The 13373-nt window shown below is 40.4% G+C and overlaps 1 protein-coding gene across 1 annotated transcript; it reads right to left on the reverse strand.

Moving 5' to 3' along the window:
* Window positions 1-1171: 1171 nt before the first annotated feature.
* gucy2g (guanylate cyclase 2g) lies at window positions 1172-12156 on the reverse strand (the record flags this gene model as incomplete). The annotated part of the gene is made up of 21 exons (XM_084567302.1): window positions 1172-1321; window positions 1424-1515; window positions 2492-2590; window positions 2919-3093; window positions 3617-3809; window positions 3907-4047; window positions 4164-4341; window positions 5064-5219; window positions 5299-5461; window positions 6011-6082; window positions 6198-6302; window positions 6417-6500; window positions 6982-7122; window positions 7225-7391; window positions 7486-7589; window positions 7681-7816; window positions 9009-9153; window positions 9260-9442; window positions 10860-10984; window positions 11078-11426; window positions 11782-12156. The coding sequence occupies 21 exons, from the start codon at window positions 12154-12156 to the stop codon at window positions 1172-1174; spliced, it is 3333 nt and encodes a 1110-aa protein (XP_084423428.1).
* Between the last annotated feature and the right edge of the window lie 1217 nt (window positions 12157-13373).

Below are 13373 nucleotides of genomic sequence, written 5' to 3' on the forward strand. Positions count from 1 at the left end.
CTGACTTCTAAGGGATTCAGATGTCCCTGTCATAATTTAAATATTCAGTTTTCACCCAGAAACAAGTCACGTCATTGAAGCTACAGCTTTTATTTCACAGTGACCTTAAGATTAATCAAAAAGTGGAATTTGAGCACTGATCTTGTTCCCATTTAAATAGTCCTCTTTTCCAGTTCAAACTTTCTTATTTTACTAATAATACTAACAATTGTACCGTCCCAGTAAGACATGAAAAGTGGAAGTGGTAAATGGAATTCAGCCATTTTTATTTTAATACTATACCAGTCTGTGTTTTGTCTTCATCATTTAACTTTCATAAACGAGTGACATTACTCTATACAACAGGGTCATTTCCATCTTTTGACTTGCTGATCCTTCTTCCCAGAGAAAATTATGCCAAATCGTGGAAAATGAGATTCTTTAATAACCAATATTATGTCGGCAACATTATTTTCCTTTGACTTATGAACTTCCCTATCGAAAGTGATTTAATTGTGAATCTTTTTCAAGTTGTTCTTGTTATTTTATGGTTTATAGGCATTTGTTACTTAGTTATATGACACAAATATATATTTAAAAAAAACATTCATTTACTATTTGCTAACCCCTCATCATGGTTTCCAAACTGTGTTCAGGTGCATGATAGATATTATCAAGGAACAACTGCTGTGAGAATAAATAGCTGACAGAAATATTCCCTTTGCGTAAGAAAATTTGATTTAGGCAAGTCATTTGTGCAAAATAAGTGCTATAATTAATGATTGTTAATTTTTTACTAAGTATTGATTAGCGTTGAATCAATTTGTCCCTCGTTGTAGCCATTAACAGTACCAAAATCACTAATAAGAAATAGTAGTTCAAGCTCTAGGAAAGGTTTACTTCTCTTGAAGTCAATGTTTTGTATTTTCCCTCTGGTTTCCGTCCACATTTTGTCCTCCTCTCAGCGAGTGGATGAAACAACCTTGTTTTGCGTGACGTGATGTGAGATTTCCAGATTTTCCTGCTCATTTACCTCTTGCTCTTTAAACGTTCACTGCAGGCATCATGGATTCTGTCGCGGGAGCTTTGGCTGGATGTTTATGGGCCTTTCTGTCCAAAGCTTTGGTCCCTCCTGGTTTCTTGATCAGACACATAAAAAAACAGAGTAAAATACAATTCTGATTTAAGGACACTACTTCATTAAAATGCTTGCTTTGTCTCTGCTGTCTGTCTTTATCAAAGACGGTACCTCTGTTGATACTAGCGGAGAGCTGCTGACATTAAGAGGGGGGTTAAATCCAACTTTGTTCAGCAGCCAGTAGGTCTTGTGGTAGCCTTTACCCTGTCACACACACAAACACATTCTGGTCAGAACTCGTCAAAAACACAGGTTGGACATTTTACTGAAGAAAAAAAACATAAACAAAACATGTAGATTAGTCACCTTCATCTCGATTTCCCCTCTTTCTTCGAGCTCATACGATCCAGCCTGGACAAGAATGTCTGCCGTGGACTGGGATATGTGAATCTTCAGGGCTGTGTAGCATATACACATGTGTTTTTAGATTTTTTAATAGTTTTCCAAGTTAGACTTCTGGGTTTGCATTTAAGTATCCAGTTATGGTAGTAGCTCTACATGCAAGCAATATTAGCAAGTAGTATTTATCAAGTCCAGCATTATAACAGTTGATTATTAGTTGATTATTAACACTTAACACAAAGAACAGTTGTGTTTGAGGGAGATTGCATGTAGTTTCATAGGAATAAACCAATATTAGACAACATGAAACATTAAAGGATCACAAAAATCATTGGAATTCATCCTCAAGGGATTATGAATACCTGCAGAAATATTTCATGACAAGTCATCTAATAGTTGCCAAAATATTTAAACAAAACATAGATCTATGAAGTCAAAGGATTCATCATGTGGCACTATGGAAGTCCATTAAAATGACTCACTGCTACAGTCTGATCATTTATCATCATATTTTGATAGCTGGTTAGCTTAGCTTAGCACGAGGACCGAAAACAAGGGTCAGCAAATGGCTCTGTCCAAACGTGACCAAATCCTTTCTTGGGTGGTTATTTTTTAAACTTCACCAAAAAATTGAGTTTTAGATGTAGTGGACCTCCTGACCTCTACTTGCATTTCTCTGCAGAACAGATCCAGGCCAGTTTTTTCCCAGTTTTTTTGCTAAGCTAAGCTAAGCTAGCTGGATGCTGGCTGTGTTATTTTTTTATTATTATTAGACAAATAGGAAAATGGCATAACTATTCTCATCTGGACCATAGTGGGGGAGTCTCAAGCTGATGTCCCTAGAGGAACTAGCTAGCTGTTTCTACCATTGCTAAGTTAACTTATTATTTTCTACTCTTAACCTAATGTCTTTCTTTAATGTGCCAATAATTACCTTTATTTATTTGATTTAAAGTGTCACCCAGAAGATTTAAATGATAAAATAACAATACTAATAGTATCAATGAATGAATGAATGAAGAGTTCACTCACGTAAGCTGTTACTTTCCATTCGTGAAGCCATGTTCACTGTGTCCCCAAAGAGACAGTAGCGAGGCATGGTGGTGCCAACCACTCCAGCAACCACTGGACCTACAAAACAACGTATGTGTTGAAATGAATTTGTCAAATATTCTATGTACAAACTTCAAGAAGATATTTCACAACATAAAGTCTTAAGTGTGTAGGACCAGAACGAGAACTCTTGGTCTTATATACTATTTAATCACAACGTTTCCCTTGATATAAAGCATATAAAGGCCATAAAAGGTGACATTTTGTGACTAAAACCATCACTGTTCAGGATTTCAAGTTGCTAAATAGTACATGAAAAATGTGCAAAGACAGCTACAAAACCAATATTTTGCTATTAACTTTGCAAACACAGTAGTGGATCAATTTAGCCTTAGTTGACTATTACCCGAGTGTACCCCGACGCGAATTGCCAGTGTCTCCGTCGGCATATGACGGATTCTGAAGACCTGTATAGCTTTCAGGAAGTGTAATGCCATCGTGGATATCTCGAGAGCATGTTTGGTGCCATTGCTGATAGGTAGACCACTGGCTACCATGTAAGCATCACCGATTGTTTCCACCTAATGAAGGCAATGTATAAGATTTTATAAGCTTTTTTAAAACACAAAAAAATCTTAAAATATCTCAACATTTTGATATTTTGGGAAACTATTTGCTTTGTTGATGAGAGTTAGATGAGAAGATTGATATCACACTTGAATGTATGGACAACAGATTAGGTATAGCCAGCAAGGTGCTAGCTTAGCTTAGCATAAAGACTGTCTTTATGCTAACTGGCCTGGCTTGAGATACTGCTTACAATAATCTGGCTACCTACATTTAAGTGCTTTTTGATTAAAAGTGATTCAATTAGTTAGCTTAAAAGGTAATGGTTATTTTCTGACCTTCTACCAGGTGTTTCCAGTCTTTATGCTAAGCTAAGCTAACCAACTGCTCGCTGTAGTTTCCATTATTCCAGATATGAAACTGGCATAACTGTTCTCATCTTTTTGGACAAAAGTTAATAAGCTAATTGACCAAAAATGTTGAGACTATGTCTATAAAAAAAGATTTTTTCGATATACTGATATTTATGTCACTTACTTTGTAGACATCGTACATCTTGATGATGTCGTCGAAGAGACTGTAGAGGTCGTTGAGGAACGTTACTACCTCCAGCGCAGAGCTGACTGAGCACATGGAGGTGAAGCCCACGATGTCAGAGAAGAAGACGGTCACCAGCTCGTAGCTTTGCGGCTCCACCGACTTCCCCGCCATCAGCTCATCAGCAATGTACCTACAACCATTGGGAAAGAGCAGAGCTGACAAGGTAAGGCTGATGGAGTCCAGCACGAAGAAGAAGTGGATCATTTTGATGCAGTTGCACGTGGTACCTTGGTAACATGCTGGAGAGAAGCTTGTCAGCTCGGGCCTTCTCTGCTGTGAGCTGATTGGTCCTCTCCTCCACCACTTCCTCCAGGTGATTTGCATACTTCTCCAACTTCTCCAACATATTATCCAGTATATTTGCATGGCTACAGTAAAGAGAATTTTTGGTTGAGTGTGGATTTTTTTCTACTGATTCATTCAGTTCTGTAGATACTAAATGACTATGGCATGGTTTGTGTAGGAAACTAAAAACCGGCCCGACCTGTCTGGACTGGTGTCCCTCAGCCTTCTCCGTATGGACCCGAACGGAGGTCGGTGGTCAGGGTTTTCACTCCAGCAAGATCTCAGCAGGGCGTTGATGTTCTCGTCACACAACTGATCGGACAGCACCGGTCGTAGGGGTTCACCTTGGAAAGGCGCCCTCAGCTGCATAACAATCTCTGGAGGAACCACATTCGGCAAGAAAACTGAAACATGTAGAACTGCAAGTTGGGGATTTTTGTTTGGATTTTATTTTTAGTCATATTAGTGGCGTGGCTTCAGAACTGGATGGACTGCCATGACATTTTTTATGGATATTCATGGCTTCCAGACATGAATTGGTGATCCCTGGACATTTTATGAAATTTTGCAATATAGTCATGCTCACCTTTGGGTAAACTGTTACAAATTCAGTATTGGAAAAAAGACGCTTCATAACTCGCTTGGAAATCATTACATTTCATCCTAAGTAACCAAACAACTGACTGTACAACATAGAGATATTTCAAACAGGAGGACTTGGTTGGAATTTGCCATAAACTAAACGAATATTGGTTAAAATATGGAGTTCAACTGATTGATTGCTGACTGCGATAACTTACTTCATGGCAACACTTTACTCCCTGTTTAGATCCTCCAAAGACCCCAAATTAATTTGACAATCATGCAATATATACATATTTTCAGAGTATTACAGCTCGGAATATCCTATCAACTTTACTGGAAACAGAAAACTGCACCTATACATGAAATTCCTGGAAATAGAGAAGATAGCTAAACAGCCTGCAGCCCATCAAGGAGGTTGATATATAACACTGATTGACACTTTCTTGTGCAGGTTTTATTGAGTGTGCTGCTGTAGCTCTGATCTAGCCCAAAAAATTGAAAAAGTTATGCCAACCTTTGGGGTCTAAATTGACGTCTTGATATGGACCAGCTTTGGAGCTGTACATGAGTTCCCACATGATGATGGCAAAGCTGTAGATGTCACCTTTGGGGGTTCCATGGACAGGTAGACTGACCTGTCTCAGAAGCTCGGGGGCTGTCCAGTACATCTCTACAGCAAATTAAAATACCATGCGTTACTTAAATACAAATATATGTAAGGTGACGCTTTCTGTCTTCAAACCACTCGCCTTCATAGTTGGAGTCTTCCACGACCTTGTTTCTGCTCCCGTATTTAAACTCCCACAGCCCGAAGCCAGAGAGTTTGATTTGCAGCCGGCTGTCCACCAGACACGTGCTGGGCTTCAGGTTCCCGTGAAACTTTAGATTACTCTTGTGAATGAACTCCATCCCCTGTATCACAAATAAACGTTTTAAAATCGCGTTTTAAGATCCACATTACAATGAAACATATTCAAGATGCTGCCATAGTAAAGTAACACAATGATCCCTAGTCTGTAATTTGTCTGTTAAAGTAGTAACATATCTATAATTCCATTTATTCCACTAAATTTTAAACAAACTTTTATATATTAAGATTATTGAGAGAACAGAAAATATGTTTCTGCCCCGACGGGGTTGATGCACATTCTTGTATCCTCTCTATTGTTTTCTTGGTGACTAGGGGGGACTTTCCTTTTGACCATAAAACCAAACATTCTGGTCAGTTTAAGGTCTGATTTCAATAATTTCACAACTGCTGTCAGACTAACAAAAAAGGAACAATGGGTTTAGTATTTTTCGCCCACTTTTACTTGTGTGTGGAGAATAACCTGATTTAGACTTTTATATACAAAGTTAAACAATTTTTATTGTAAATAATATATAATCTCCAATAAACAGTTTACTGAATAAAGGCAACGTTAAATAAACTTCTGCTGATTATCCATTTCTGTTTCTCACATTGACAATGTCATATGCGAAGGACAGCTTGAACATCCCGTCTAGCTCAACATCTGAAGCCTTCAGAACGTCCTGCAGAGAAATCACAACAAATAGTTGAAGCATTTTGAAGTGAAATGTCTAATTGTTTTTTTAATGTTGAATTTCCATGCAGTCCATCTTGCAGGAAACGTGTTTTTTCACCGACCTTCAGACTGCCTTTCTTGCAGTACTGGATGACCAAACAGGTGTTCGGTGGCTCGATACATACGCCAAAGAACTGCACCAAGTTCTCATGCTTCATCTCTTTGAGCTGTCTTAAAGAGTTGTAGATGGTCAGGCACAGATTATACCAATATGATATGCAATAAAAAAAAAAAACAGGATCCCAAAAAGTAAAAAGTAAATCCAAAATGATGAACTTTACCAAATTAAACTCGGCGATGATTGAAGGCTTCTGGAAATTTCTGGTGACGTGGTCCTTCATGTATTTGATGGCCACTTGGTTACCCTGTTATGGAATTTAAAAAAGCCATAAAGATATTCAAAATAGACAGACGTTATAACTTTTTTAAAGACCACTGGAATGTCACTTGGAAATCTTAACTAAACTTTGTACGTGCTTGCTAATACTCGAGCTAATAATATTTAGCATTCAGCCACGTTAACTATAGACTAATCTATATTTTTATGAACAAATGCATAGTATTTCAAAATGTAGGTATTCTTTGCAGGGATTCTGCTACACGTTCCTGTAATAGAAAGACCCACAAGACTCTTCTCTACACTAGTAATGCAGGTTTCTGATGGGTAACACTCACAGATGTTTCTATTTAAACCCCAACTCCCCACCAGTCCTTTCGAACTGACAAAACTACTTGGATGAGTGGTGAAATGAAGCCAAGAAACTCTACAAGTCCAATTGCCTTTCTTTTTACAGCTTTACTGTTATCATGAATCTGTTCAGTCTAGGTGCAAACTAAAACCAGTACCTGGTAGAGACCTATGGTGATGTAGACGTGTTCTTTCCCTGTCTTGTCCCTCAGGTCATAGCTGTTGCTGGAAATATTGGACTGAGAGCTCCCACTCCCACTCTGACTACCTGTAGTGCTGAGAGATAAACCATGAGTCCCCTGGAGGAGACACAAAGACACGGAGTGTGAACACAAAACAAGGCACTCAAACACACACAGATGGTGCTCTTGGACCAGACAACACATCTGGAGAGCTCGTACCGAGGGCTCCCTGATGATGGTGATGTCGCAGTAGTTGATAATCCACCAGCACGAGTCATCCAGCTTCGTCTGGAGTCGTAACTTCTGCAGCATGAGGACCCCGATGCACAAAACCGCAAACACCCCGATGACGGGGAATGTCACGAGCAGAGCCAGCAGAGCGATGTCTGTCTCGTCAAAACGGTAAATTTTGATGTTTCAGCTCGGTCTGAATGGCCTTATAAATTGGTGTTTGATTAAGTTTTTATTTTTTTGCCTCACCATTAATCAGCCATTCACAGAGTTCATTGTTGAATCCACATTGTGGTGCATCAGGAGGAGGTCTTCCTTTCGGCCACACCACAGATGCAAACATAGATGTTGGTCTGAAATAAAAAAAAATAGGATTTAGAATTATACCAAACCTATAATAATAAAATAAATGACATTGTTTGAAGGCGTAAAAGTGTTTGTTACCGGATAACTTTTGTGTGACTGTCAAAATGGAGGATGGGCACAAACTTGGTGGTGTCTCCTGTGTGCTGTAGGTCAAAAATGGAGTAGTCCACATTTCTCTCCCCCTCTTTGTCAAAGTGAACTAGTCCAGAAGCACCTGCAATGGAAAAAGAAAACCCAAACATTACCAGATCCAACACTCCCTGAAAATGATCACTTGTCTCAGTGTGTGGGTAGTTACTGAGATGCATCAATGAGCAAGTGAATCTAGGACCTTTAAATAAATGCTTGTTTACCACAAAACATATTGGGACATGCAAATAGTTTGTAACTTATGCCTCAAGTCTCGGAACTGCTTTGGATCAAAGAAATACTCTCTGTTTGAAAACTGGAAACAGAAAATGTGCTCTTGTATTTTTCGCATGTAGACATCATGTCCTGATTTCAGAGTGCTCAGTAGGTCTGCCCTGGTTTTGGGAGACTTTTATAGTCTACTTGAAGTCCACCAAAAGAAACATTGGCAGTGAAAGTGTCTCAGTTTTGGAGTGAGAGGTTTCACCCCTGTTACACCCTGACTCTGGATTTGTCAATAGAGGACAATTTATCGTGCAAAAACAGGGCACCACTCAGGTCCATCTATTTTTCCTTTAATTTTTCCTCTATTGATCCCGCATGGGGAAACTCTAACTGCAATTAACCCATTAATTTGTTCCCACAGCATCGCGTACACTTACTCCCTCATCTGTGGGCTGCCACTTGCACAGTGCTCGGGGAGTAGTCTCGGCGTTAGGACCTTGCTCAAGGCACCTCCACCGTGGAGACGGGGGAATCTGAACCTGTGACTCTATGGTCCCAAAGGTACGCCTACTCTAATCTGAACAAATTCCTCTAATTATAGGTAATGAGGTGCGTATCCGGTTGTTAACAGACCCTAGTCATGTGAGTTTCAGGCGTGCAAGTCTAAGTTTCATTCAGCTTTGTTTTTTTTGTCTTATTGGAACTACACATGTCTCCCCTTGTGTGTCAGTGAGCCTTGGCTCCCGATGATCCTGCTTTTCCATCCATGGATCACTTTTGACCGGTAACACCACACAAGAGACGCAGATTAGGAGATGCCTTGACCCAGTCGTCTAGCCCTAACCCTAACCCTAACCCACAGTTTGGTGCTAATCACTTCACCTGTCATATTGATATAGTTGATCGGTGTACAGTTCTAGTTACGATACTCCACGCATTCCACTTCCCTGTCAAAACCCAGTGCCTACATTACCCACAATGCAGCTGGCTGCCATAAGATAACAGCTTTCTCAGTATAACCCTGGTGTTCAGGTACTGAGGCTCATAGCTACCATAAAATCGAATGCTGTTGGTCTTTTTTAATCTCTGTAGAAGCTGCCGGCCGTCATGAGGATCTTGGCCGTCTTTCAGGACTTCCTTCAGTCCCATCGCGTACATAAGCACCGCGTCATGCAGATATGCCGCGTAAGGGCTAACCTGTAATAGATTAAATTAGGAGAATGGCTTTAAAGTGGATTACAGTTTTTCTATCACTTTCCCTTTACAAATGTATTATTTTACATCCTTGTCAGTGAGTACTCGCCTCTTTTTCGGATGTCAGGTTACTCTGAAATGGATGTCCCTTTAGTCGCTCAAAAACTTGCTCAAAGAAGTCGTAGTACTCGTAGCCTTCGTAGGATTTCTGGCCGATGATGAAGACCATGTCAAAGGCTCTGATGGCAGCTTCGTTCATCCTGCTGTTCAGGGAATATTTCCACAAGTTATCCTGCTCAGGGAAGGAAAAAAATGAATGGGAGAAACACTCAGTAAAGTTTGATAACAGTTTTTTCTTCTCATAACTCTATTGTTTCTTTAGTTTATATTTGTAGCCTCAGTCTTCGTTCTACGAGCTTATCACTTTAAAATGAGTCAGCTTGGAGAAAAAGCAGTTGCAGACAGCATTTTCAACTAACTCATGGCCTTAACATTAGCTTAATGTACTTGCTGGCGTGTGCGGATAAAATCTGCCAGTGGCTGCATGATTTCAGCTCGTTCTGTACGAAACAGAAAGTCAATGTGAGGCTTTAGCAGTCTGAGCTGCACAAATCATGTGCGTGCTATCCAGTTCTCGAGTGTTTTCAGTACTGACTGTGCTTTGCTGAGCTGTGACGCAACCATGGTGAGAAAGCGGAAAGTTTGTACTGAAAATAAATATATTTTGCACAAAATGAGGCACATTTTACACAGATGATTCAGCAAGAAAACAAGTATTTTGGTGAAAACCCAACTGGTGATTTAAGACAAACAACGTGAAACAAACTTTTTAAGACCACAGCTTCAAGAATGAAAGTCAGGAAAGAGCAACACATCCTATCTTGTCTGACCTAAACGTGAACGTGGTAATTTCAGGTTTTATTGTAAGTTGCACGTCGGAGAAAAAACTAACAGCAGTTTAACGCATCTTTTATGTACACAGGTTCGGATTAACTTGTGTCTGTAAAATTATTATTCAATTCTGTTTATTTTAGTTTAATTATTAAAGGAATAGCAATGGATTTTATGCACAGACTATTCCCTAATTGGCCTTTTTGTAAATATGCATAACTCAAGTATTTTTTTACTTAAATAAAACTAATGCAGCACACTCTATTATAGTTAGGTATTGTATGAGCATTTGGGATGCTTGACTAACAGACGTTTCTCAATCTCTAATTAATTCCCGGATTAATTTAAAAGAGGCCCGACAAAAATAATACTGTCAGGAGATGTGCTTTTAACAATTAACTCCAGCAGAAATGTAACACAAAGTTCTTTATATACACAGAAACATGCAAAAAAACACAAATATTCATGGAAATTGCAATGAAATTAATATAAAAATAATATGAAATACATCTCTCAAACACTCTCTGCATTGTTATATTATCTATTAAGTTACCACATATGCATTAAAACTGTAAAGTGTCCTTCAAGATAAGCTAATAATTCAGATGTGGCTTAAATGTGCATCTAATTTTATGTGATTTTGTTCCACATATGGAATAAGCAGGCAACATTTCATCAATTAAAACATCTCCAGGTTTTACTTTCTGCAAGGGCAACTTAACCATGATGAGAAAACATTGTCTCCCCTTTCCCCGGTGTCCTCTCTTCTCTCCGGGATTTACTGAATGTGTGTGTAAGTGTCGATGGGTTTTACTCACCACGCTGCCACTGACCTCAAAATGCTGCACCAGGAAGAAGACGTAGTCGCCGTTCATCAGACCCTGACGCTCGGCCTCCAGCAACAGAGACATGGAGTCCTCTCTGTTTGTCAGCACCACAATAACTATAAGCATAACAAAAAGAAAAAGAAGCGTTTGACTAAACAAATGATAACAGATTATCCACGGAGGGCTCACAGAATCACTGCTTTCCTTACCTCTGGCGACCGTCGAGATGTACTTAACATTTTGACGAACCAGATGAGGATTGCTGGTGTCAAACTTCACGGCCGCAGTCAGCTTGAACTTGGCCCTCAGCGGATTCTCGACGGTTTTCCAGAGAGCATCGACCTTGTCCCAGGTGTTTGTCTCCAAGCCCCCTCCGATCATCGCCACGTGCACCCACCCGAAGAACCCCAGGGTCTTCACCAGCACCTCTGCGCTTCTCTTGAGAGGCGGCACGATTTTGATGTAGGAATCGTAGACGTCGGCGTTGTCCATTTTGGAGGACTGTCCCACGAAACCAAACATGGGGATGTTCCATGTTGATGCGATTAGACCAGTTACCTGCGGGACCAGTTGAGTTCGTCAGTAAAAGGAGACTCCAGAGCCTCAATAACACACATTGTTTTACCATGATAGGGGATATCAATGGATTTATGGCATAAACTAGCTCCTAGATGGGATTTTCTTGTAAAAACTGGTCATACATTATAACTCTAGCTTATTTAAAATCTAAAAAATACAAGATAAAGATGAACTGCAATAGAAATCTCAAGTACAACTAGTGGAAAAATGTTGTTAGGCATAAATTAGTTACTTTTTACGACCGCAGCTCAACATGAACTCACAATAAAGCCATAAAAGCACAAAGTGTATACCATCAATATCCTATCCATCATCAATTCCACATGAATCATACCTCGGCCTCTTCGGGGCACGCCGGACCAAACAGCGCCGACACGTTCTCCTTCCACACCTGGTGGATGAATCCTCCCAGGGACTCCTTGGGATTACAGTCTGTGTCCTTGTACACAAAATCCAGACTGTAGTTCCCCAGGAAGGAGGGGTTGGTGTTCACCTTCTCCACGGCTATCTGTATGGCCGAGCCCAGGCGCAGGGCGCTGAAGGGGAAGGACGTGTTCCAGGGAGCCTGGAAGCCAATGAGCAGCTTGCGGGCTTGAGACCCATTGGTGCCGTTTCTGATGACAGAGGCGGCATTGAGCGCGAGTGTGAAGCAGAGCGCCAATATGGGGCTCATGCCAGAGCAATAAACCGCCCTCAGCATCACTCTCATCCTATTAGTGGCTCGATTTCAGAGGGTTTAAATAGTCAGCTACCCCGGTGAGGCTGCAAGACAGTTGGTTAGGGAGGAGAAAATGTAAATAGGTGGAGGAGAGAGAGGGAGGTGCGTAGAGGACTTAAATCCATCATTGTTTTTTCATTGTGTGATTCTTTATTCAGATTAATTGAATGTCTTTCACTTTACTCTCAAGATGCATGTTTGAAATGGCCTTATTGTGTACTGTTTTTATTAGAACAGGTCTGCCTTTCAGTAAGATCACTCACAAAGTGTCACCTTTATCTGAAGGTGAATCACTCATCTTATCGGCAGATTTCCAAGAGCTAATTCTCCGATTAGTTTTTAACAACCGCAGATCAGTAAATTCCAAAGGTGCCACATTTATGTGTGCCTTTAGTTATCGCTCACACCCATAAATCAAAGTTCATCTTTTTTTTTTTTATCTTTAACACACTTTCCACTGCAGGCGAACACAGGGAAAAAAATAAATAAATAAATAAACCAACAACCAACAAGTTTATTTTAAGAATGTGCGCTGATATCATTAAGAATTTTTCATCCAAAAGACCCGAGCGTGAAGTCTCCTGGGTGTGCTGTGTGGCAGAAACCAGACGAGGCAGGTTGGTCCTTGCTCCGTGCAGAGAAGCTCGCGCACCTGTGTGCAGTTGAAGGTGCTAATGACCGCAGGTGGGCAGATTGTACATTAGTGGTGTTGCTGGCTTCAGCTGCTTTTTTTTTTTCCCTCCCCCAGGGGATCCCTGCTCAGCCTGGCCCCAAACTGCCGCTGCTAATCCCACCAGGTAACCTCTCAAAGCTTCTCTTAATGAACGCGTGCACACACACACACACACACACACACATCAATGTCCGGCTTGATCATTCGCAAGGAGATCATGGGTTTCTGCTTTGCTGAGTGAATAGATAGGGCTCAGAAGAGGGGGATGTGTTTGCCAAAATGTGATGCACATACTTGGAATTAATTAAGAAATGAAAGTTTAAACTGATTCAACAAGTGAACGGTGGTTTTCCTGTTAAGGCCTCGTTTTTATTGCCATGAGCAGCTTGTGAGTAGTTGTTTGCCGTCTGCACCTTTATTCTGCAGATACACTTCCTTCCACTGCCAAGCAAATGTTGCACAGTCCGTCTCACTTTAATTAATGTGGTGCAACGTCACCTTATCTTGGTGAGCTTTCCTCATTTCAACAGCGCAG

Source organism: Chelon labrosus (assembly GCF_963514085.1).
Source record: "Chelon labrosus genome assembly, chromosome: 19".
Lineage (NCBI taxonomy): Eukaryota > Metazoa > Chordata > Actinopteri > Mugiliformes > Mugilidae > Chelon > Chelon labrosus.